Consider the following 24,328-nt stretch of genomic DNA (forward strand, 5'->3'; position numbering starts at 1 on the left):
CTGCACTGACCAGTGCAGAGCAACACACACATTTAAAATAAACAATGACAGGGCATTAGATTTCAATTTGATATTATGCATTTCTTATATCATTCATTGCTGCATTATACAGGCTAATGGCTTTTTATCAGGTTTTAGAGACCTGCCCAAACTTCTGGGGAAGCTCAGGTCTCTTTTGGGGAAGCCAACCCCCCCGCCCCCCACCTAGCTCCCCTGTAATTCGATCACTGCTGGGTGATAATGTCAATGTTTGTTGACAGCTTATTCAGTTGCCCCCCAAGTGGCGAAAGAAAATCTATTAATTGCAGTAAGTAGTGTGATAAGCAGCAGGTCACCATCAGTACAGCAATGTAAACTGTAGAACAAAAGCTAGCAGCAGCCTCAGCCTCGAGAGAAGTACAAAAACTCAACTTAACAGAACCAAGACATCAAGATATATTTGTTTTCACAAGCAGCACATAGGCCTACCTGGCTTGGTGAAGTCTGTGTGAAGTAAAGCAATTATCCCTGACACCCGCAGTGGAGTCATTTGGGAATGGGTGATGAAGGTCTGAATCTGCCAATAGAGAGGAAAACTTTTTCTTCCAGTTAAGACTGAGCCAAAATTAGGACAAACAACTGACAGCTCACTTGACAAATGGCTAAATCCAGAAATACTATCAAAAGCACGGAATAAGCATAACTGTTAACAGGCAAGCTTACTGTGAAATGCTACATGAGCAGCAGAAGTACAGTTAGAAAATGAAACAGTTCGCACTAGCAGCAAGATGTTCTGGTTCTGCTTCTACTTCTTTTGGGTTTTACAGTTAGCATCCTATGCGTTGCATTACTGCCTCCTACTGGTAATTGCTCGTTATCTATTATTTCATTTCATTATAATTTTCTAAGTAGTCCAGTGCTTTTCAAAAATGTAAATATATGTTTCCTTCCATTTACGGAAACCCCATTTTCAAGGACTTCTTTGAACCTGATTTCCAGCAGCAAGATGACAGACGGAAACCGTTTAAACAGACCGCCATTTTGCGAAGGGTGCGCCGGCATTGAGCACAGTTGACTCCATCACGTGTGGGCGGAGTAGGATATGAGTTGTTCGGTAATACATCCATGCTTGAAGTAGCTTAAGTCAAAAAAGAGAAAAAGAAGAAAAGAAAGGCTAATACTTTTGTTTTAAATACCTACAAATTTCGAAATCAAACACACTTTGCCTAAACAGTACCTGATGAACTGACTCACTTGACCACTTTGCTGGTTTCCGTCAGTGATGTCATAGCAACGGGGTTTCCAGAATCTTTTTTTGTTCTATTTTTGGACTTGTTTTTTAAAATCAATTTGTTTTCACTTTGACAGTAGTCTTTTTCATTTGAACAGTGTCCAAAAAACACAGGAAAATATTTCCAGTGATTTATGTTAGTGTAACAATAAGATAGGGCTATCAGAAAGGTTGGGTCAACACTTCTTGGGTGGTATTTATCTCTCACTGACATTACTCATACACCTAGTAGGCTACTAGGCTACATGGTTTCTACACCTGGAGGTTGGGACCCCCAAATGCCCCCCGGGTAAATCTGAGAGGTCACAAGATAATGATAATGAGATCAGAAAGGGGGGGAAATATTCCACAAAATGTAGGCTATTTTAGTTTTACTTTTTTCTGTCTTTTCATAAAAATGTTTTTATTTGGAATACTGGATACTTTCACCTCTTCGGGGCTCTGAAAATCCTTCACATCAAAGACTCTAAGAAGCAAAAATAATGGTTGATCTGCTGAAAATTCATGTTCACAGTAGTTAGGCCATAACCTGTGGTGAGGGGTCCCAAATACGCATTGCTCCTGACATCAATGTGAATTTGATCTTCTGACATCTCCAGGTTCCCACAGTACAGTGCACACAGAGACCAAGAAACACAGGCAGTACTCCTATGGTGTATTACTTGGAGTCCATGTGAGTACAATATAAAATAAAGTCTTAAAACTAGATTTTAACACGGGGCATTTCTGAAAGATAGGGCCACAAGATGAGGTAATATTATATCTGATATAAATTTAAGTAGTCAATAGTCAGATTTAGTAGCAACTCTAAGTCATTCTTCTAAAAACACATTTATTTCTCCCAAAGGGCAAAGGCTAATCTATAAGCAGTATTTACATTATACAGAACAAGTTCAATATCTATACAATTCTCTAGGATCCCTAGAAAAAAAGTCAAACCGCAAAGTGGTCAAACAATAAAGAGGACAAAAAAGGCAGAAAAAAAATCAAACAGACATAAAAGATGAGTTTCCTGCCACAAGCTTCACTTCGGGACAAAAAACACCAGGCTAAGCCTGTGCCAGGGAGAGACAGAACAAAAATCAATTCATAAAAATAACATTATGAAATGCTTATATAATGGTGTGGTTCAAGTTCAGATATGTCCAAGGCCTTTGTGACCATTAACATCATTAAAGTATATCATTTATGTACCATTGGACAGCGGAACATTAAATTATTGTAAACAGAGGGAGAGGACTTGTCTCCACTTGTCTTCCAGCCATGCTGAACGCTGCCAAAGACACTGATGATGGATGTTGAGGTGATGGACACACCAAGGGTTAAGTGTGTAATCTCCTCACCAGCTTGCTTGGTGTTTCGAGGAATGTTATCGTGGGATAGATGGTCGAGCCTGTTCAGCATCACGTCGCAGTGGTTCCTGTCTTTTCACCAGAGGGGCAGTAACGACACTCCACTTAGGGCAAACACACACACACACACACACACACACACACACACACACAATTGCCTGCTTAAGAGATTCACTCTTGTCCTTAGTCACACAACCAACCTTAAATTACGTGTGGGATTGTGCGCATTTCACAGACAGCGCAAGCAAGTCCACACATATACAGTACATGCTCTTTCTCTTTTGAAAGCTTCGGATGGAAATGTTGCACAAGATCCTCAGAGGTTTGTCTCATCCCACGTTGAGTCATTCATGCTCTTTAACACCCTCCTCACAACCTTTTCCAGATCCTTCCGTGCTTTCTGCTCCTCCTCCAGGGACCTCTTCATTTTCTTATTATCCTGTGAGGTAAAACAATCTTATCATTCATGTAATTAGCCAAAAAAATGTGAAACATCTAATGTTTTAAACTTCTGATGTGCGAGATGGAGAACAGAAAATGCCCATTTCACTAAATTCTAAGACCTGAGAGTCATATATTAGATAAATCACACCATTATGTTCTTTCATAAAACATCCTATTCATATACAGTCACCTGTTTCAGCTCTTGAACCTCATCCCTCAGGGCGTATACCACATCCACCAGGCTCCTATAAGATGATAAAAATGCACAGGTCAGCACATCAGTGATGAACACAGGGCTGGTTATTAAAGGATAGGTTCCCCCAAGTCTATCTTAAAACAACACTCACAGAACAAGGGCGGTGGATTTTGTGTCCCCATCACTTACATTTGATTCACATTAGGAATGGATCACCTCCAAGCCAGTATGGACAAGAGGAACAATTACATCAACCCAAATCTGTTTCATTGCAAATATGCACCTGTGAGTGTTGTTTTAAGACACACTTGAAAATATGTGAGCCTATCCTTTTAGCTCAGAGTAGCAGCATAAAACAAAAGCAGTTGGTTTACCAATAATTATGACATCAAGAGCAGCAGCTGACATTGCAACTTTTTACTTGAAGGATGGTCTGGTGACATTCTATATTTTTATTGCTGATTGATGATATCAAAAGAGCATATCCAAGAATAATTGAGTCTACTAACAAGCTCTCAAAGCCTGAAACAGCGTATTCCTGTGTAATAGATGTCCATTGTTATTAAAAATACATCAATGAGCCACACTCTTGCACTCAATGTTCCTTCATTACAGATCAACATGGGCTCTGTAGTTGCTTCTGCTATTGAAGATACTCACTAGAGCACCACGTGTATTAATCCGCAGCTGAAAATAGCCCCAAATAAATGCACTATTAACTCCTGTTTGAGTAATGTTTGCAACAATATACAGTGTCCAGCTGTTTCATAAAATTACTGAGCCTTTTTTTTAAAGATTTAAGTCTTCAGTAGGAACAAATGGGCTTCGGGCATTGTTGTTTTGGCCTACATGGGTTTTACAATATGTCAATACAGTGATTCACGGCAAAGGTGAAGTGTAAGAGATGTATCTATTATCCTACTTTTCTTCTGCTGTGCTTTGTCCGTTGCGACTGGGATCCTCCACCAGGATTTTCTTCTCACCGGGGATGATCACATGCAGCCCTGTTTCCCTTCGCGGTCCTGTTTCAAAACATAAGTGCACTCAAAAATCGGTACTTTGCTTTGTCTCACCTTGTAGTAAGATGAGACGGTACAGAACTTCTTTATTGAAACGAGTGACAGAATCGAAGAGAACCAAGCACAGACCAAAATTGGCAGTAGTAGTGTGTTAGTCATACAAGACAAGAGATCAGGAATGTAAAGGGAAATGAGAGGCTGTGGAGATATCTGGTAAAAAAAAAAACACATGCTAATCCATTCATTCATGTAACAATTCTCTCAATCTGAAATTAATGAGAATTCCACCATCTTCCCCAAAAGACAACAAACACCAAACACAATCAGATTTGCTGTTCTCACAAATCACCAGAATGCCAGTGTCTACCAAATGACAGATTTATTCAAAACTCATAATACAGCGTTTTGGGACTTGAACACTTCAGCAGAGTACAACAAATACACTGAAGGCGCTGTTTGCAGATAAGACATGGTCACATGTGTGAACTGAATACAGCATTAGGGCACACAGAGGACAACGTTGGTCAAAGACAATTGGTCTCTTTTCACCCTGCCTGTCCCACAGTTTGTCTTCTTAAACCACAGAATACACCTGTCACAAAGTATAGCACATGATATAAGGACAGCGATATTCTTAGCTCAAATATTCATAGAAGGTAGAATGGATTTATATTTTCTTGCTCCATAACAACTAGTATTTACAGAAAGGGAGACTATGTGCTCTTATATTTCAAGTTCACTCTGACAGTATTCTGCGGTTGAATGAATAGTTCATATAGAAATGTTCCTGTATAATCACAGCCTCTTGTTTCTTCTTTTTTTTTTTTTTTTTACCCTCAATGCTTTTACACTACGAATGAGCATTTACTTTACAGTAACACTGAATACTCAAGTCTACCTTTAGAACTATATCATACACACTCTAGATAGACGACAAAAAGTACAGAATTTAACAGATTCTATCCCCCACCCCACTGGCCTGTTACATGATTGTGCAAAATAATTCAAACACTTCATGTTATAATTTTTAGTGTAAACTTTGATACAGAGCAATACGATTGTAAAAAAGAAAACAAATAATTCTTCCAGGGATCATTTTGTAAACATTGACATACAGAATAAAACATAAATTAAAAAAAACACCTGTATACAAAATAATGACTACAATAAAGAAATCAGAAACAGTAAATAGTACTGTAACATGGACCGATATATTCCGTATGTCACCCACATTGCTTGCTGTAAGAGGGGATAAGACTCTACTGTAAGTGGATTCCAACCTGTACTTTTAATACCATCACTGGAAAAATACTTCTTCATAAAAATAGTCATTAATGCAAGAGATAGCATGGGAAACCTCGCAAGCCAGACAACACAAAGGCATGTCTGGCTTATGAGGCCTTAGCATAGGTGCTAGTTGTGTGGATGGTTTGTTTTTGACATTACGCTAACCTGGTCAAAATTGTCAGAGTCTGGTAACAGCTACGACTTAAAGAAAGAGTTCAACATTTTGGGAAATAGCCTTATTCGCTTATTTGTCGAGGATTTGATGAGAAGATAGATAGCACTCTCATGTCTGTACAGTGAATATGAAGCTACTGTTAGCAGCTGGATAGCTTAGCTTAGCATATATTAGTGTAAACACTGGAAACAGAGGAGCCCAGCTAGTTTTAAGTAATGAGTTGTTTGCTGTTCTCTTGGAACTAGAAGATTTACACATAAAATTAGATTATGCTTTTTTGCTTTCTTTCCATTAGTAAGACAAAAAAAATCAATATCAAGCTCATGTTTGTGTGTTAGGTATAGAGCTGGAGTAGGGACATGTTTTGCCTAGCTTAGCATTAAGCCTGGAAATGGGGAAACAGTTTGCCTGGCTCTGTCCAAAGGTTGAAAAAAATCCATGTACGAGCACCTCTTAAGCTCACTAATTAACATATTATATCTCGTTTGTTTGTTTATTTTATTTAAATAGTGAGCTTTAGGGGTGCTGGTAGATGGACTTTGTTACCTTTGGACAGGGCCAGGCTAGCCGTTTCCCCCTGCTTCCAGTCTGTATGCTATAAACTGCTGTTAGCTAAACTAAGCTAACCTACTCCTGGCTCCAGCTTCATTTTGAACAGACATATCCGAGAGCGGTGTCGATCTTCTTACCTAACTCTCAATAAAAAAGTGAATAGGCGCATTTCCCAAAATGTCGAACTATTCCTTTAACTATCAGGAGACATTAAACAAAGGCATTTGATTTTATTTACAGCTGTGTAAGGCTGTTAACAGTTTATTGGTGTCAGGCTGGTATGCTATGCCTGGTTAAAATGAAGCTTTTTATTTTGTTAACACACTAACTTGAGGTTTAAAACTAAATATAAATGTAACCCTGTAGAACCACTGACAGACAGCAACATTACTGGATGGAAGATCAGGCTTTAAAGGATGATGCTTCGGAGACTACACAATACAGTAAATCATTAAAATGAATGACTTAAAGGGTCAGTTCGCCAAAAATAAAAAAATAAAAACATTTTCTCATTTAATTCTAGACATAGTATCTAGTGACGCAGAAAGCTTTCCAGGTTACTGACTTTGATATTTCTGCTTACACAACTTTACATGAATTTAGTTCATGGTGCTCACAGGATTGAAAAAATAAACTTATAAAACGATGTGTCTGTAAACCTGTGAACAGTATCATAGTGACAAATTCTGCAGTAGGAAGTAGTTGACAGTGTGTTCTTTGGATTATCCAGAGTAATGGGTACACTAAATCCTGGAAAGATACATTGGTGTGTAAATGTAACTTTTCAAAGCTGCGAGCACCACCAACAAAATCGCATTCACTTCTATTGTATCGTAGTACAGGAAGAAATCTCAGAGAAAAATGGCAAATAAAACTGCATTGCTGGATACAATAACTGTGAAAATTATATTTTTCTTTTTGTTAATTTCGGTGAACTGGCACTTTAAACTTACCATTCACTAGCTCTTATCCAGCTGGAGAAAGCTTGACTAGACAGTGACCTGTATGTAATAATCTCCTCTTTCTGTAGCAGCTACTTAGAATAATGAACCGTGTTTCACAAACTATTACATTTAGCAAAGGTTTTTAGTAGTTAGTAGCTATTGGTCATATGGTATGTTGCATCTAATCCTGCTTAGCAACATAAATAAAGATTCAAAATGATGAAAACAGCAATGTTTTAAAGAATTTGGATATTTCTTTTGCATGCTGCTATATTATCAGGCAACAGGGGCAAGTGTGTCTGAACCTGTGCGTGTGTGTATGGCATCTGTGCTATGTTTGAGCATATATACTCTAGAAACACATACTGGAGAGAAGTAGTACATGGTAAATAGAATACACTCGTTCCTGAATTTACACTCGTTCCTGAATTACATCTGAATATCAGACAGGAAAAGCTCAGTCCCAACCTCTCCCTCCCCTGGTTATTCCTCCCCTATATTCCACTCCACACCCCTCTACTCCCTGCTGAGAGTCCGCCACATTGATGGTCAAAGAAGGGAAGTGGTCACATTCAAGATAAATTAACAAGAATTACCAAACACTTACTGCATGACAACTACACAAATAGAGGAGGCACATAAAAGGGAAAGTGGCAAAGGCAACAGGGAGATGCTTAAAACATCTTAAAACAATCTAAAAATAAATAAATAAACCAAATAAGTTAACAAAAAAATTAACAAATATAAAATTAAAAATAAATAAATAAATAAAAAAATCTAGTTTCTTTTAATCGATTGAAGGTAAAAGAGGTAAGCGTGCTGTACGTTACATTACAGTACAGCGTGGCAGTACTGTACGTTCTTTAGTTCTGGTGAGAGATGCAGCTCTTACGCGGCACTGAACCCATCCTGTAACTGTGGGTGGTCCAGATGGAGTCATAGTCAGAGTCCTCCGAAAGGTCAGAGGACAATTCTGGCCGTGACACGCTGCTACGGCGGCCTGGGGAGTCCATACAGGACCGGTCCACGTCGGCCAGCACGTGGTTGTGCATCAGGTCAGTGCCCTGCCAGGCTGGTCGGGGCGGGGCCAAGTTTGGCGTGTCGCAAATGTAGAGGGAGGAAATGGTGGGCGAAACAGAGGAGGGACGGTGCAAAAGGAGAAGGCAGCATATGCAGCACGCAACAAATGGTAAATCATAAAAAAAAAACAATGAGAGATGCAGGATGGGAGAAAGTAATAGTATGGTATGGAGAAAACAAATAATGATGTAAAAAAGAGAAAAAGGAACTCGAGGTAAAACAGAACAATGCCAAAAGTGAGGAGTGAAAGACAGACAGACAGAAGGAGAAGATACTGTTAGAAAGATCAGTTCAGAATACCAGTTGAAGAAAGGCACTGAGTAACAGAATACAGGTATAGCAGTAACAAAGACAGCAAGCTCCAGTATGAACCTATCTTCTTTTGTGTATGCACAAAAGTACGATTTGGAGTTTTCTTACTGGAGTTAAGAGTCTGCCTGGTTTTGGCGCTGGTGCAGTATGCCTCAATAACTTTCAGGATCTGGGCATCTTCTTCCAAAGCAGCTGTACCTGAGAAAAAGAAGGTGAAGGGGAAATAATTAATTTTCATGCTTGTGTCCATCAGATCCCTGGTCACTGTTTCCCTCCTACTATACGCACAAATTACAGTATCTGCAAACAGTACACTTATTTGCTTTCTTGCCGAGAGTGAGATGAGAAGATCGATACCACTCTCAAAGCTGTCGGAAAATTAGCTTAGCTTAGCAAAAAGATTGTTGTTTTTTTGTTACACATATGTGGTTTTCTGGGAAATTGTAACAACATGATAGCCGTTTCTCCTCTACTAAGCTAAGCTAACTGTCTCTGACTGTATCTTCATACTTAACAGACATACACACGAGTGTTATTAATTCTCTCATCTAACTCTCAGGAAGAAAGCGAATAAGCGAATAATCCACAAACTCTGGACATAAATATGAACGATTTTAAACTTACTCTTCCTCAAGGCAAACTCCTCTTCAGACTGTTTCCTCTCAGGCTTGCGCTTGGGAAGGAGTTTCTTCACACTCTTAGGACTTTTACTAAGATCCTGAAAAGAAAGTGAGACGATTGTATGACATTTAAAAAATATCTACATAACAAAAACATATCAAGAAGTCTGAACTACATAAAAACACGGCCCCTCACCTCCTTGTAGCAGAGGGCTGCAGACGGTCGTAAAGGGGGTGCGGGTCGCAGACAGCTCAGACTCCAGGGTTTGGGGGTGTTGGGTGGTTCCAGCGGGCCCCACATCATGGTGCTGTGAGACGTCCCATGGGAGGAGGGGTGAGGCAGGGTGTGGTAGGTGGGAGCCACCGTCATGCCCCTTCCCTCAGCATGCCGGGATGGGGTGAGAGGGTGAGATGGGAGCTGAGGAACAAAACAAAAGGTTGTATGTAATTAGATTTATCACTAAACAGTTCTGCTCCTCCACTTAACAACTGCTCTTAAATGCTTATTTAACACCCAGTAGATACACCAACAAATTCTATGTTTTGTATGTACTTTTCAGAAAGAAACTCTGGGTCACAGTGGTAGGAAACTAGGCAGGAGTGCATCTCCAATACAACGACAATGTAGTTGTACATGGACCAAGTTATTAAAAACATTGCAAATATTCATCGGCCCTTCTGGGAACCGCAGCCCTCAGTAGCACAGATGTCATCTACCCCAGCCACATCCTGCAGCACCTCCTGGGACAACCCAAACCAATCCCAGGCCAGATGGGATGTGTGCATCTCTGGTGCATTTGAAGATGCCCAAAATACCTCTACAGGGAAGCCTCCTCCTGCATGTGACTCCCTGTTTTTAATGAGCCTAAATCATAGAAGAACATTACATTCCCCCTTAACTGAAGTCCCGCAGATAGATTTATAGATTTTAAATTATTTTTCAGACAGTTACCTCTTGCCACAATGCAGCCACCAACATGCAAGTGGCCAGTTGTGAATAAAATTATCATTATTGTTGATTGTTTATTCAAGGGATAAGGCTGAATGTGGATAATTACGTATTTGTATTTAATTGATTGAATGCGATTTGGTCATTACAGCCATTCTAGTGAGAGAAATAAGCCACTTTACACAGGGCTGAACAGTAATTGCTAGCATTATGTGAGGCAAACCTCTGATGGCAGATACGAATCTGTGAGAAATCAACATATATATTTACAGTGTTTACACCACATTAGGGCATAAATAAAAAGGAAAAAAAAAATCCTCTGTATGTGGGTAAGTAATGATTAGCTCCTGACCGTGTGGCAGGGAACAGTGAGTGGTTTGTGGCTGGGTCCTGTGGCTGCAGTGTGCTTGATCTGTCTGGTCAGGTGTTCCACCCAGTCCTTCAGGTCATGCTGGTTGGTGCAAACCACCTGAAGACGGTCAAACATTGTGCCTGCAGAGACAGAGACAATGAATTTAAAGGCCTCATGTGTAAATTATGTGTAAATTAAAGACACTGTTGTTAGTCACATGTAGCCTTACCATTGAGCTCAAAGGCGTTTTTATGGGCTTCACAGTCTTCTAGTTTGGTCACTGTCATGCTGGCCAGGGGCAATTTTCCCTGCAGATGGAAATCATCACATCAAGATGCAACTGAGAAATTATCTTTCAATCACTATATCAAGTACAGAACTCTAAGGTTAAACACTAGAGTGGAACCTAAAATCAAGATTGATCTAAGAAAATGTAAATTACTGACCTGGAATATGAAGCCACTCATCCTGGGGCTGGCAGACAACATGAGGAGGACATGAGGGAAGAGCATGAGGTAACGCTCACTCTTCTCCTGTCAAATAAGAATGAGCGAGAAAGAGAGAGGGAATGCAAGAAAATTATAAGGTGTAATCCAGGTTGTATATCAACACTCTAGTATGTAAACATTTGACTAAAGACGAGATAAAACCATTTCAAACTGTCTCAAAGAAAAGTCACATTAGTGTGAATTATCTGTCCTTCATTATCTGAATTATCTTCCCCAAAGTGCACCTTGAATGTGTCAGTTATTCACATTACCACAACAAACCATAGGCTGTCGGTGCATTATGCATTTTACTTTACGAACGTTAGGATATTATAACACCCACTTTGGGTCTTTTATTTCCCCCTACATCCTCCAAAGAAACTCTCATATCTTTCATCTCAAGAAACTCTCTTTCAATTGCCACTCAAATGCTCCATTTTCTTTTTCTCTTTGTTTTCTTTGCATCATAACTAGTTAGCTGCAACAGTAATAGGAACATAGCACAGACAGACCACAGCAAGTTCAAGGTAATTTCAGCAGAAGTCTACAAAGTTATAAAATTATTATTTAGCTTTTCTGACAAATCATATAATTTCCTTGTGTCCCTGTAGCAAACATTCAATGGCTGGGTATCGGTCCACAGGCCAGAGATGGGGTGCAGCTGATCAAAACAACTGCAATGTTTTAAGCTATATAATATAAACAAACCATGTAAAAGGCAGTAGCAGCAAGGAAAAAAAGTTCACACCCTCTATGGTTGATGTGAAATTGTTGAAAGTTTTAGAATGTATTTTTGAAAGGTTGTCCTCATTCATTATCGTGAATCTTTGACATGAACCAGCCCATTTTCAACAATGCAAGCAGTAACTGAAAAACATCTCATGTCAAGCAAATTACATTACAGTATTTAATTACAATATAAAACTTTGAGTTTAGGTGAGGTACTATTGAAATCATAATGGAGAAAAATGTCTGGAAAGATGTCACTTTTGGTCAATCTTTTAAAGAGAGGTGCTTTCCATTCATAATGAGAAATAATTTAAAACGTGTTCTCATAATCATTCATTAGGCAGAAGCTTTTGTCCAAAGCTACTTACAATTCGTGCATTCAAATTCGATAGTGCTTTTTTATCGCAATTAAGGTTTCTGTCCACTTAAGATGCCACGATTAAAAGATCCATTTTGCTCCTCTCAGCCACAGAGAGTGGGGAGTTAACTTATGACAAATAAATTATCACTGTGAGAGTTGATTAAAAGCTGAAATATGGTGATGATCCAGGCTTTCCTGTCAAGTAATAAACACGATTTAATAATGATACTGTATGAAGCAGCCATAGATGTATCTTACCAAACTAGAACAGATACTTTAATCAAAGCTAAAGAAACTGGCTGTTGTCTTACTTTTCTTCACCTAAAATGACTGATGTGTACTTATTAGCCAAAAGTTTGTTTCATTCATGTTATATTGTCCTTTTTGATAAAACATCAATTCAATGCAACTTTAATAAAAATGAAATACTTATATCGATAAGTAACCCAAATGTGCTACAGCATTAAAAAAACTGTAATCTAACTATAAATTAAGGACTCTGTGTGTGTGTGTGTGTGTGTGTGTGTGTGTGTGTGTGTCTTTCAAATGCTCCAAACGGGCACTGCACTAGTTAGTTAAATGGCAATAAAAAATCCTGTAATTTATACATTTTGATATTACATTCACAGCTGAAGTCAGCAGTGAGAGTAATGGCTTGGGCACAATGTATTGTAGAAGCAATATTTGTAGCAGTTTTTAGCTGAATGAGGTGCAGGCGGAGGAGGTCGATGGTGCTGGTACCTCTAAACCAGGACTCTGGACTAAGACCTGGCTCATGTAGAGCACCGAGCCCAGGGTCTTAATGGCATCCCCCTCCCACAGCCGGATGGACTCGGTGAGAATCTGCAGCTCCAGCTCCTTACGCTTCCGTACCTCCTGGCACTGAGCCTGACACAATTGGAAACCAAAAACTGCTTAAAGACTATTAATTCATTTATTTCATATTAAGTCTGGTTACATGCTACATTTGACAGGGTAGGAAGTGAGCTCATCTTACAGACAGATTTTTGAAAGACGCCATGCACTTCTGAATGTCTGGCCGGTCAGGATGACTCTCCTGGGGGGGAAAAAAAGAAACATGTGGGTTGTTAAACACACATCATAACACAAGTGCCCTCGACAGATCATAAGATACACACCTCCATGTGCCTCTCCAGCTCTTTGAGTAAGTTAGGGTATTTGTCGAGTCTCATAAAGGGTTTGCTGAGGCCTGTGGTCAGGGTGAGAATCCCAGGACTGACTGCACCCCTCCCCTCCATAAACTCTCCCAACACTTCACTGCAAGAGGACAGAAAGAGAGAGAGAGAGAGAGAGAGAGAGAGAGAGAGAGACAGGGAGACAAAAGAAATGATTAATTTAGCTTATCATGTGACCTTGATGACCTACACTGACTTTTCAGTCATCATCACAAACGGTAACTTCCCAGGGTTTGCAACCAACACACTGTTCAACTTCATGGAGGTGGGATTATTTGCAAGACTGTTTTTTTTATTATTAGGTATACCTAGCTTCAACTAGGTGTACCTAATAATACAACATAATAATGCAACTGGCAACTAAGTGTATTTGCCTAATAAAAAAAACACTGCAGTTAAGTTGAAACAGCACTTCTCACACAGCTTGGCAAAGCAGTATTTGTTGTAGTGTATTGTGATTCACAATAGTTTAAAAATTCCAAAATACAATCAGAATGATAGATTTAAAAAAAAAAAAAAAACATACATTGCCAAGGCTGGCAGTTCACATTATTTAGATCCCCTGTATTTAGATCCCCTAATTCTTTTTTAGATCAGGTCTGATTGTGCTCGGGCCTTTTCCAGACTGTTCCTGAGTGTCCTGGGGTCCCTTTCAAGTTGGGACTCTATTTATTTATTTTATAATGTATTTATGCAGGTTCAGATTGGGTTAAACATTTTGACCTCTACCCCCTGTACTCACTGTAATTTGTTCTTAACCTGCAAACAAATCTTTCTTTCATTCTCTCTCCTTCAGCTGTATTCACTTGTGTTGATAATACACAAAGCTGACTGCAGGGTTTGATAGCTGCCACAACCGTCAAACAGTAAAATGCTACAACTGTATAACAAAGAAAAACTCCACGAACTCCAGCAACACAACCAGTCTAGGGCTGCAACAACGAATCGATAAAATCGATAAAATTCGATTATTAAAAAAGTTGGCAACGAATTTCATTATCGATTCGTTGTGTCGCACGACACGCCACTCAGTCGCGGAGATAAAAGCAATTGAGTTGAGTGCCGTGCTGAGCGGCGCGGAGCGAAAGAAAAAAATAAAAGAGCAGAGCGGGGGTAGAGGAAATACGGAGAGAGACCGGACAGACCCGTAACGTTGTTCTGAAACACATGGCGGAGGCAGAGAAATCAGTACGACCTAAGTCATCCAACGTGTGGGCATTTCACACTAAATAAATCGAAAACGTGTTAATTGCAAGATAAGCAAAAGCGACACGGCATGGCACGGGCGCACCACGGTGATGAGTCAGCACCTAAAACGTAAACATGTTGGAGTCCTTGATGAGGAGGAAGGGAGTTCAACAACAGGGTAAAGTCACTACACAATCCTACTTTTGTTCCATTCTGAAGTGAGGAACGTAACGTCCCTCTTCTGGTGCTGGTGTGGTGTTTACTCGTTATCCAGCTTGACTAGCATGACAAGCTAGCGTTAGCTCGCTAATAACAGTAGTAAAGCAGGCAGGACTAAAGACACGTTTTTATTCACTCGCCTTTTTTGATTTTTCAATCTATTGTCGTGTATATATTCTGTGCTTTGTCCCATATCCGTTATTGTTGGCGTATATATTTGTGTGTGTTGTACTTTTTAATTTCATTTTAAAGTTCTTTTATAGCACTTGATCATCTTAAGCTGTGTTTAAATGTGGTGTACAAATGAACTTAACTTGAACTTACTACAATGATGGTAATAATTTAATGAATAACCTTCAAGTGAACGTGTGTGTGTGTGTGTGTGTGTGTGTGTGTGTGTGCGTGTGTGCGTGCGTGCGTGCGTGCGTGCGTGCGTGCGTGCGTGCGTGCGTGCGTGCGTGCGTGCGTGCGTGTGTGTGTGTGGTCTGTATCTGCTCTTTGGGTTACTTACCTTTACACAACTATTAACTAAAACAACATGTATGTAAGTATGTATTGAGTTGATGTAAATTAATGTTTTTTTGTTTTTTATTCGATTCATCGATTAATCGAAAAAATAATCGACAGATTAATCAGATTAATTTAATTTATTAAAATAATCGTTAGTTGCAGCCATAAACAAGTCCCTTTTCCAATACAAGCTGTCACAAACAGCTGTTTCCCTGTGTAGGTAACATGAAAGCCCTATTATTCTTCATGCTGCATGAAAACAGGTTTAAAAGACTTTAAAATAAAACTAAATGTAGTTGATGTATAAACGTACCTGTGCTGGGTGAGCAAATTAACTGCAGAGGGGTGGTTGGAGCAGTAACCGACATAAAGAGCCTTCATCTGTGGCATGAGGTTGAGGAAGAAGCCTCCTACCCTTTGCTGGCTCTCCGGAAGCCTGAAGACAAAAAAGTATATGTATAAGTATATGGAATGTGTATGTGTGCCACAGGCCAAAAGTACCACAATATATGACAAATTCCCTAGTCTATTGTTTAATCCAACATCCCTGTAGTACAGTCAGCTAGACACTAGATGTCCCTCTGCTTATTATGAAACAGTGAGGAGGATGCTGCTGCAGAGGGGCTGTGTGTGCGGGGAGGGACTAACTTGGTGCACTCTTCCAGCGATTGGACGAGCATCTGCTGGAAGGTGCTGATCTCCTCAAGGTTTCCCAGAATCAGAGCCACGTCTGAGCTGCTCAGTCTGCAAGAAAAAGACAGGATGGGTAGAACAAAATGGTGACAACAAATTCAGTGACGTGCAAAAGAAAGTCAAGTACTCAACCCAGATTTGTTGTTAGGGAGGTGTACAAAATCTGATTGATCCAGGTTCCTGTTATACAACAATCGTGCTCAAATAATCAGGTTCTAGTTTTATTGAGTTTTATGTGTAAATGAGTCGTACTTGTCAATGCTCTGAAGAGGTCGCAGGTAGTTCGTCAGGAGGCTCTGAAGGTCCTTGGAATATTCTGTCTCTGTTTCTAAAATGTTCTGCAACACCTACAATAGAAACAGAAAAAAACAGCTCTGTTTTTTGATACAGTCATTTTATTACAGTTTCATTGTAGTTTAGTAGTGTAGTTAGTGCCACAAATTGTGGTATAAATCCATGGAAACTTTATAACATGTAAATGTTATAATGTAAATGTTTCTTCTATCCAATTCAGACACCTAAAGAGTGTGCTATATACTGTATGCACAAGATTTGCTTCAGAGTTTTTAAATTTTGTGTATGTATTGTGTGCGTAGTGAAAAATATGGAGTGATTCACAACACAGGTTCAGAAGGTGAGCCACATAACTGATGATTTTCACATTACATTCATGTATTCAGTCATGCAAGCATATACTTTGTATCTGATAAGAATATAGCAAAAAGTCATGGTTTCCCTACTGATGAACAGAGTGACATTGATCAACTACTGTATATAATGAATTGTAATGAAGCATATTGCATCATCTCTTTCATATGAGGAGGGTGAGACTTGCTGACTAATTGACAATATCAGTCCTACTTAAACAGTTACCTACAGCCAGCTGAGAGAACCAAATAAACAGACCAAAATAACTGTCCAAATAACAGTAATCATCCCACGTTTGAAAGCAGTGTCTGCGTGCGTGTGTGTGTGTGTGTGTGTGTGTGTGTGTGTGTGTGATAGAGAGAGAGAGAGAGAGAGAAAACAATCACTTTGCTCATCATGCAAATATGATGACAGAGAGCAGGCAAACCACACCTGCCCTCAGCTACGATACAGACATTTAGAGGTAAGAAAGTATGTCAATGGTTAAAGAGAGCTGTGGTTTAGGAGATCAGCTACATTTTATCCTGGTACTCCATGAAATTGCATTCAGGCAAGATAATTTACAAATGCTTAATGGAAAAATCATAGATACAGGCACAGATAAAAACCAAGCATCATTGAAAGATCAGAGACAGAATCCTTACATTTCAACATGATGTTAATGGAGAAAGGAGAGACAGAGAAGTGGGAAAGCAAGTCCTTACCAAGTTATAGTACGTCTTGCTGATTGCAGAGGTGTCAAAGCCTTTAGGTGGGCTCTTAAGAGTGCCAGACTTGGGTGACACTTGTTTGTCTGCAGCCAGAGACAAAAGAAATGAATTAGGTCCTATTCAGACCAAAAACAGTGTGTGGGAGTGTCACTGAAACAGCCCATTTGTGTGACGTCCTGTTGTGTTCTTTAACCCCTCAATGTAGCACAAGTAGACTTTATATTTCACAGTTACTGTTTTCTGTCAGATTGTTTATAGATCTCGACGTTTCCGACCACGCTTGAAGGCAGCTTCATTTCACGGAGAAAGAAAAGAGACAAGCGAGACAGATCAGCCGTGCTTTGCTGTTTGGCAGACATTCAGCTGACAAACTCCTAGGCAGTTCAGTGCTTGTGTTTTGTGTTTTAAAACTTTCTTGTGGCAGCGATAGAGGCACTGATGTTTACTGTTAACTGTACAGGACTCTAACACCGCCTCTAAACACACCGACAAGACTGATCGCGGATTACATGATTGGCCACCACAGCGTGACATGGGGTTGCGTTTCTCCAAAACTTAAATTTTTTGTCCACCCTGCGGCGAAGCCTGCCGCAGCCTAAACACACTACCCCTTTTCAAAATGAATGGAAATACCTGCGTTTTTGCCACACCGTCTGATGACTGACGCAGGCTGTGTGAATGCAGACTCAAGGCCGTTTTATGGTTCTGCGCAGGCTCCACGCAGAGCTTTCGCCGTAGCCTACGTAAGTGGCCTGATGTTTATACTTGTGCGCTGATGTGTGCGTCGAGCCGGCATGTGTGTGTGTGGGGAGAGTGTGTTAGAGCGAGGGAGAAGTGAGAGTGTGATTAGCTTCGGAGCGAGTACTGACTCTAGAGTCATAGTGCGAGAAACAAAGTGTCTCCCCTGTGTTTTCTGACCACGGTGGGAAATCTGTAGCAGGAAAAGTTAACCCTCTCCTTGATTTCATGTTGTTTATGGAGAAAGAGAACCAGGAAATGAGTCAGGGGAAATGCAACGCTACCAAGCCACGGCCGAGCGACGTGTAGTTACATTTTTATCGAGAGGTGCACATCAGGCTACGGCATAGGGTCTGGCGTAGACGCAGAGGGGTCTGCGGGGGTACGCCGTCGATTCTACACAGAAGCATAAAAAGGCCTTTAGGCCATGATCAGACAAATGCGAGGTGCACTGCACTGCCTTTTATGTTGAAGATGCCCCGATCAGACCAGTCGCGTCTTTTTGTTATTCTTGCTTGGCAACCATCGAATCACCTGTCCTTAGCCAACATTTTGCTGTGAAGTTAAATGACGTTGGGCGTTTTTTCTGATCTGAGTTGCAGCGAGCAAAAAGCTGCACACTTATTAAAAAACAATTACAAAAAGCCAACCCAGGCTGCTAAAACGTGGTCTGTCTGATCTGGGCCTTAGGGCACATACTTCTACCGAGCATTACATCTAATGAGACGTGAAAATAAGCATTTTCAATGAATACTGAGCCTAGTAGAGTAATTTATGCATGAAATATTAAATATACAAACGTGGACCAATAGGAGTTTTTTTGGCCTTATCCATTCAAATTGATTTTATATGTAAATAATATTACTGCTACAAATGACTTCCAAAATTATCTGTGGATGAGTGCTGACATGGCTTTAAATCAGTTAAGAAAATCAGTTAAAAGACTCCAGAGTTTTCAACCCAACGCTACTCCTTCCAAAATCAGAAACTACAAATATAATTAGCTGCATAAAGGTATTTACAGCTATTGGCTACAAATAACAGCTGTCGTTTTATTGCGTGTCTAAAGCACAAAACGTCTTTACACTGCTTCATATCCACAGTAAATCCACATCAGGCATGCAAATTTGCACTTACAATAATATTTACTGAGAAAAAAATAACAATAGCTCAATATTACTTGCTTCAGCAGCACTATTTCGTCCTGTTTTGTCCTCTTTTCCCCTCGTCACATCTTAGCATTGCTGAGCATCTTATCCCTACTCATATTATTGTTTTATTCTTATTCATATTGCTGTTTTTCTTGCTTTTCTCACATGAACATTTTGTTGTATTTTATAGTTTGGTCTTACAATAACCAAATATAATCATTAAACTGTGAATAAATTTGAATAACTAAATGTCAGTCAAACAGAGGATCAGATTTTAAGCTGCCACCTCTTGCCAAATGGCAAATCAACCTGTTTTACAAGGGGAAAAACAGCAGATCCCAGCAGGACCTGAGAAGCAACAGATGTTGGGCTGTGTTACTGTCGCAAGGCCAGATGGAATGGCAATGACAATAGCAACTGTGATGTGATGTGTGATGCGAAACATCTGTTTAGAAAACTACTCAATCTCTCAAGCTGCTCTGTGATTATTCACAGACACATGCAGTAGAGGAGGACCTATTTAAATGATGTTGGAACAAATATAAGATAATGCTGTGAATTACTACACTGCTGTATTAATGTTGAAATGTCTTACAGAGGTAGATGAGTTACCTACCAGAGCCTTTGATCTCGCGGACATAGTTGCTAGGAAACCACCCAGTCCTGCCATTAAGCATCCCCTCCCACCAGCCGCCATCCTCCTGACGAGTCACGCCGATGATATCACCCTTATCAAAAGTGAGCTCATCCTCGTTGTTCTGCTGGAAGTTGAAACGCGCCCTCACCAGCAGCTGCTGTCCGCTGTTTTCTGACATGTCCTGAAGAACGACGGAAGGATGTCACCAAGGTGAGAGCGTGAGAGGCAAAAGAAAAAATGAGCAGAAACAGTCAGAAGATGAAAGAGTGATGGGGACAGTTTATATGGAAGAGATGTAAAGTTAAGCGTGATTTATGGTTGTGCGGAGGCTCCACGCAGAGCTTTCGCCGTAGCCTACATGGCCTGAAGTTTATACTTGTGCGTTGGTGTGTGCGTCGATCTCTTAGCAGGGCCGGAGTGTGTGTGTGGGGGGAGTATGTGGTTGAGCGAGTGAGAGAGTGATGTTGATTAGCTTCGGAGCGAGTAGCGACTCTAGAGAGAAACAAAAGTGTCTCCCCTGTGCTTTCTGACCATGGTGGGAAATCTGTAGCAGGAAAGGTTAACCCTCTCCTTGATTTCATGTTTTTTATGGAGGAGAAGCTGGAAATGAGTCAGGGGAAACGCAACGCTACCATGCCACAGTTGAGCGACATGCATCGCTGCGATGTGTAGTTACATTTTTCGAGAGGTGCACGTCAGGCGTAGGGTTCGGTGTAGGGTCCGTGTCTCCACGTACCTACGTACGTAGCCACGGCGTAGATTTAACGCAGAAGCATAAATCACGCTGTAGTGGGAAGAAAAGTGACAACAAGAAGAGTTTCCATCTGGTTTGTTAAACAAACTCAACTAATATTGTTTAACATTCATTGCTCATTATTTCCATCCCTCGGAGATTTCACCATATTGCAACCAAAACCAAATTCCACTGTGACTGCAGTTCTTGCTGTCTTCCTGCAATCTATACATGAGTTGCAACAGACAGGTATGACTAACATCATCACAGAGAGCATAAACTACAACTGTAGTTTTTATTTTTATTTTGGGGAAACATGCTGGTTTAAAGACACCTCTTATTCTGTCTTCTTGAATGTCATTGTTCCTGAATTTGTGCATTTAAGGAACTCTTAGTTGTTCAATCTCATTTTCATTCATTATTAATCATTTGTCATAGTGCTGCTCAGGCTGCTGCACTAATGCAATAACAGAAAACACCTGTGTGGTTGTGCAAGACCTTTAACAATCTATTTATCATTACATACTTATGTCTTATAACCACGGACAACAAAATACAAACTGTGAACTCAAATATCTACTCAATTGCTCTCTGACACAGTGTAATCAAAAACGGTACATTACACGCTTTACAAAGGTAGTATGCACTGCATATCTGTTGCTTTGTATTGCATTATATTGGACAGGTGTTAATGTTATTGTGTGAATCTTTTCAGTGGACCAGATCTACTGTGTTCCTAGTCTCACATTGCCAGACCCACCTCCACAGCGCTGCGGAGGTGGGTTAACAACATGTGTTTACCTATGTAAATAGACCTGGGTGTACATAAACTGACTCATGATCTAATAAAACATGTACACAACAAAGCATACAGTTCTTTTCCTGCATGGTACACCCAGTCTTTATAATATAAGATATTGCTTAAAATTAAACAAATATTTGAACACAAACCAGTGGCTCAACGCTGCTTTTTTAAATTCTAATTTCCAGTCAAACACTTAACACTATCTCTATTATAACCTTTCGCTTATCTTCATACCCAAATTTTCAGGCTCAATTTGCCCCTGTTCACAAAAAAACAATAACTAATAAGCCAATCAATAGTCACGCATTACCAGACCTTCCTCCACAGCGCTGCAGAGGAGGGTCTGGCTATTCCACACAGCAATCTGGGATGGGAGAAAACGGAGCCACGGTGCCACTGCAAAATAGCCTCGGGAAGGAACTTGTTTTGGTGGAACATGTGAACGTTCAAAGGTTATTTTAGTCGTGCAATAGAAAACTCAGATTCAACAGATCAGTCTAGCTAGCTGTCTGGATTTACCCTGCAGAGATCTGAGGAGCAGTTAACCATAGTCCTCATAAATCGACCAGAGTTTAAAATTCCAACACAAAGAAAGCGGAAGGTAATGGCGGAATTTACGGCAGAACGAGAGCAATCCCGGAAGTGGAACGTTGTGGATATAGACTACAGTGTTCCTAAACTGTGCTGTTAGTGAGTGTTGACCTTACCAGACTGCGAAACTGGTTGTGCAGCAGCTTGGAGGATCGGCTCAGTGAAGCCTGAGAGGATAGCGACTCAAACGACTTTATGCGATGGGCAGATGAGTGTCGGGCACACACTGAGTCACTGCCCACGCCGATATCTGGGCAGAAAGGGCAAAATATAAATACACCAGACCTGTTATCTGCAGTCAGCGCCCACAAACTCATGACTACTTGCCTGTCTTTCATAAAACACCCACACACATCATATTACTCACACACTTTGCACATCATTTGACTCACCTGCAGTCACTTTATTGAGAGAGACCAGACTGCTAAGCACCTTTGAGAAGTTCAGTCCTAGCAGCAGGTCACTGGCCTCAAACGGCTGTGGGTGAGAGAGGACAGAGAGAGGGAGGACATGAAGAACATGAGCGTGAGAGAGCCATCAGCAAGCTATTTCCCTTTTAAAGCTAAACGCTAATTTCAGCACAGTAGCACAGTAGGACAGTAGGACTGTGTCATCACTCACACTGCCAGCGCTGAGCAGTCAATCGATAACTTGTTATCTTTGACAGAAGTTGTGGACGAAACACACAAGCTCAGCAGGCACAGATACATCTGCAGCTGCAATCAGACACTGCTTACAGCGTTCTACCATACTGCATTATGTGCATTACAAAAGACACTGACAGAAGCTGAGTTCCCTTCATACAAGAGCATCAAAGGATTGCCAACAAATCCCATGAAAATACCAAAGCCAACAATGAATTTATGCTACTGACAAGTAGTTCCTGCATAACCAAAGTTTGGCTATATATAGAGCTAATTTGCATATTGCAATCCAAAAACAATGTGGCCAGAATCAAGATAACGCAAACTCTTATTAATACCAAGTTTAAATGCAAAGACCAGTGATCTGATATCAGAGTCCAGACACTGAACACAGAAACTGCATTTTGTAACATCAAGTGTAGTCGGATATATCAGACGTTTCAGAGAAGAGTTTCCCACACGACTTGAATGTTGATGTGAACGCTATTTGTGTCACAGACAGGGCAGGAAGGTCAGAAAGTATTGAGAAACAGACTAATGCATTGATGGCTTTGTTTTTTTCCATGGGATTTGTTGACAATAAAAAAATTTCAATAATGCCAGCCTTCTACTTTAACTTTAGTAAAAGTGTACACATACAGCATGGTCTGTATCACTGTCAGTGCGACACTCACTAGCCTCTTGGTTACTATGAATGGCAGTGATTGTATCTCTGTTGATGACTGTAGTTGTTGTCGCTCTTCCTGTGTAACGGCTTTATTTGATTAGTTACTCTCGCTTCAGTTATACTGAGGGCGAGGGACTGTGAGATATGAGTCTCTTGAATCTTCCGCTCTGATTGCAGATATGTCCTCAGGGATTATGTGAATGATGCGTTTGCAAGAGTGTATTTATGTAAAAGAGGGTATATGTGTGTGTATTTGTTACAAGCTAGTGGAAGACTTGCTGTCCTTAAGGAACATTCATGTGGAAGGACCCTCTTCCTCACCCGCCAATACTTCCACAGGGACTGAAACTACAACTAACCTTCAGTATTTGTACTTAACTTTTCTTTCACACGATAACTGCAAAAGTTTGGTTCTTCCTCCAACTTAAAAGTCAATTTAACAGATTCTCCATTAGAAAAAAAAAGTTACCAGTGGTCACAGTGAAACACGATGTAGGATCTAAATCAAACATTCATACATGGAAATTAGAGCTGGGCGATATGGAGAAAATCAAATATCACGATATTCTTGAACAAATACCTCAATGTCGATATTGCGAAGATATTGTAGGGTTGACAATTGGTGCTTTAAGAAAATGTTATTTGCACAATGAGATTTTTGATAAATAATCATCAGAAATGTTGATTTAATGACTAAGTGGGTAAAGGCAAATAATAGAACAGTTAGAACGGTCTGGTAAGTTCAGAGAATTACATCATTTAACTCTAATGCAGCCTTTAAAACCAGGAAAAGGCAACACTCACCATATTATGATATTACAAAATCGAAGACGATATCTAGTATCATATTAAAATATCGATGTATTGCCCAGCCCTAATGGAAATATTGAACATAACAGGCTTTGACATGTCCGTTAGGCCACCACATTACAGTTCGGTAATGATCCCTCAAAGTAGGCTTAGCCAATAGTGCAACACCCCTCTGTGACTCAGCTACTACAACAAAGTGGGGAACTGCACCTACACTTGTCATGATTGAGAAAATGAGTATTTATTTATAGGGTATTA

At 40.2% G+C, this 24,328-nt stretch overlaps 1 protein-coding gene across 3 annotated transcripts in view; it reads right to left on the minus strand.

Moving 5' to 3' along the window:
• Window positions 1–2,082: 2,082 nt before the first annotated feature.
• The window catches only part of arhgef7a (Rho guanine nucleotide exchange factor (GEF) 7a), a 28,453-nt gene continuing 6,207 nt past the window's right edge, over window positions 2,083–24,328 (minus strand). For 2 of the 3 annotated variants that reach the window (XM_031294035.2, XM_031294045.2), the window contains 19 exons: window positions 22,342–22,426; window positions 22,066–22,199; window positions 19,800–20,001; window positions 17,289–17,377; window positions 16,189–16,283; window positions 15,892–15,987; window positions 15,557–15,679; window positions 13,270–13,408; window positions 13,128–13,187; window positions 12,872–13,018; window positions 10,999–11,085; window positions 10,782–10,860; window positions 10,553–10,692; window positions 9,448–9,669; window positions 9,256–9,349; window positions 8,740–8,829; window positions 4,185–4,284; window positions 3,257–3,311; window positions 2,083–3,061 (listed from right to left, as the gene is read on the minus strand). In XM_031294035.2, coding sequence (XP_031149895.1) covers window positions 2,939–3,061; window positions 3,257–3,311; window positions 4,185–4,284; window positions 8,740–8,829; window positions 9,256–9,349; window positions 9,448–9,669; window positions 10,553–10,692; window positions 10,782–10,860; window positions 10,999–11,085; window positions 12,872–13,018; window positions 13,128–13,187; window positions 13,270–13,408; window positions 15,557–15,679; window positions 15,892–15,987; window positions 16,189–16,283; window positions 17,289–17,377; window positions 19,800–20,001; window positions 22,066–22,199; window positions 22,342–22,426 — 2,160 coding nt within the window. In that variant the 3' untranslated portion in view covers window positions 2,083–2,938. Of the gene's footprint in view, window positions 3,062–3,256; window positions 3,312–4,184; window positions 4,285–8,131; window positions 8,312–8,739; window positions 8,830–9,255; window positions 9,350–9,447; window positions 9,670–10,552; window positions 10,693–10,781; window positions 10,861–10,998; window positions 11,086–12,871; window positions 13,019–13,127; window positions 13,188–13,269; window positions 13,409–15,556; window positions 15,680–15,891; window positions 15,988–16,188; window positions 16,284–17,288; window positions 17,378–19,799; window positions 20,002–22,065; window positions 22,200–22,341; window positions 22,427–24,328 lie in introns of all 3 variants that reach the window. The other variant, XM_031294053.2, reaches the window with a different exon arrangement.

This window comes from Sander lucioperca, chromosome 8, assembly GCF_008315115.2.
Source record: "Sander lucioperca isolate FBNREF2018 chromosome 8, SLUC_FBN_1.2, whole genome shotgun sequence".
Taxonomy (NCBI): Eukaryota; Metazoa; Chordata; class Actinopteri; order Perciformes; family Percidae; genus Sander; species Sander lucioperca.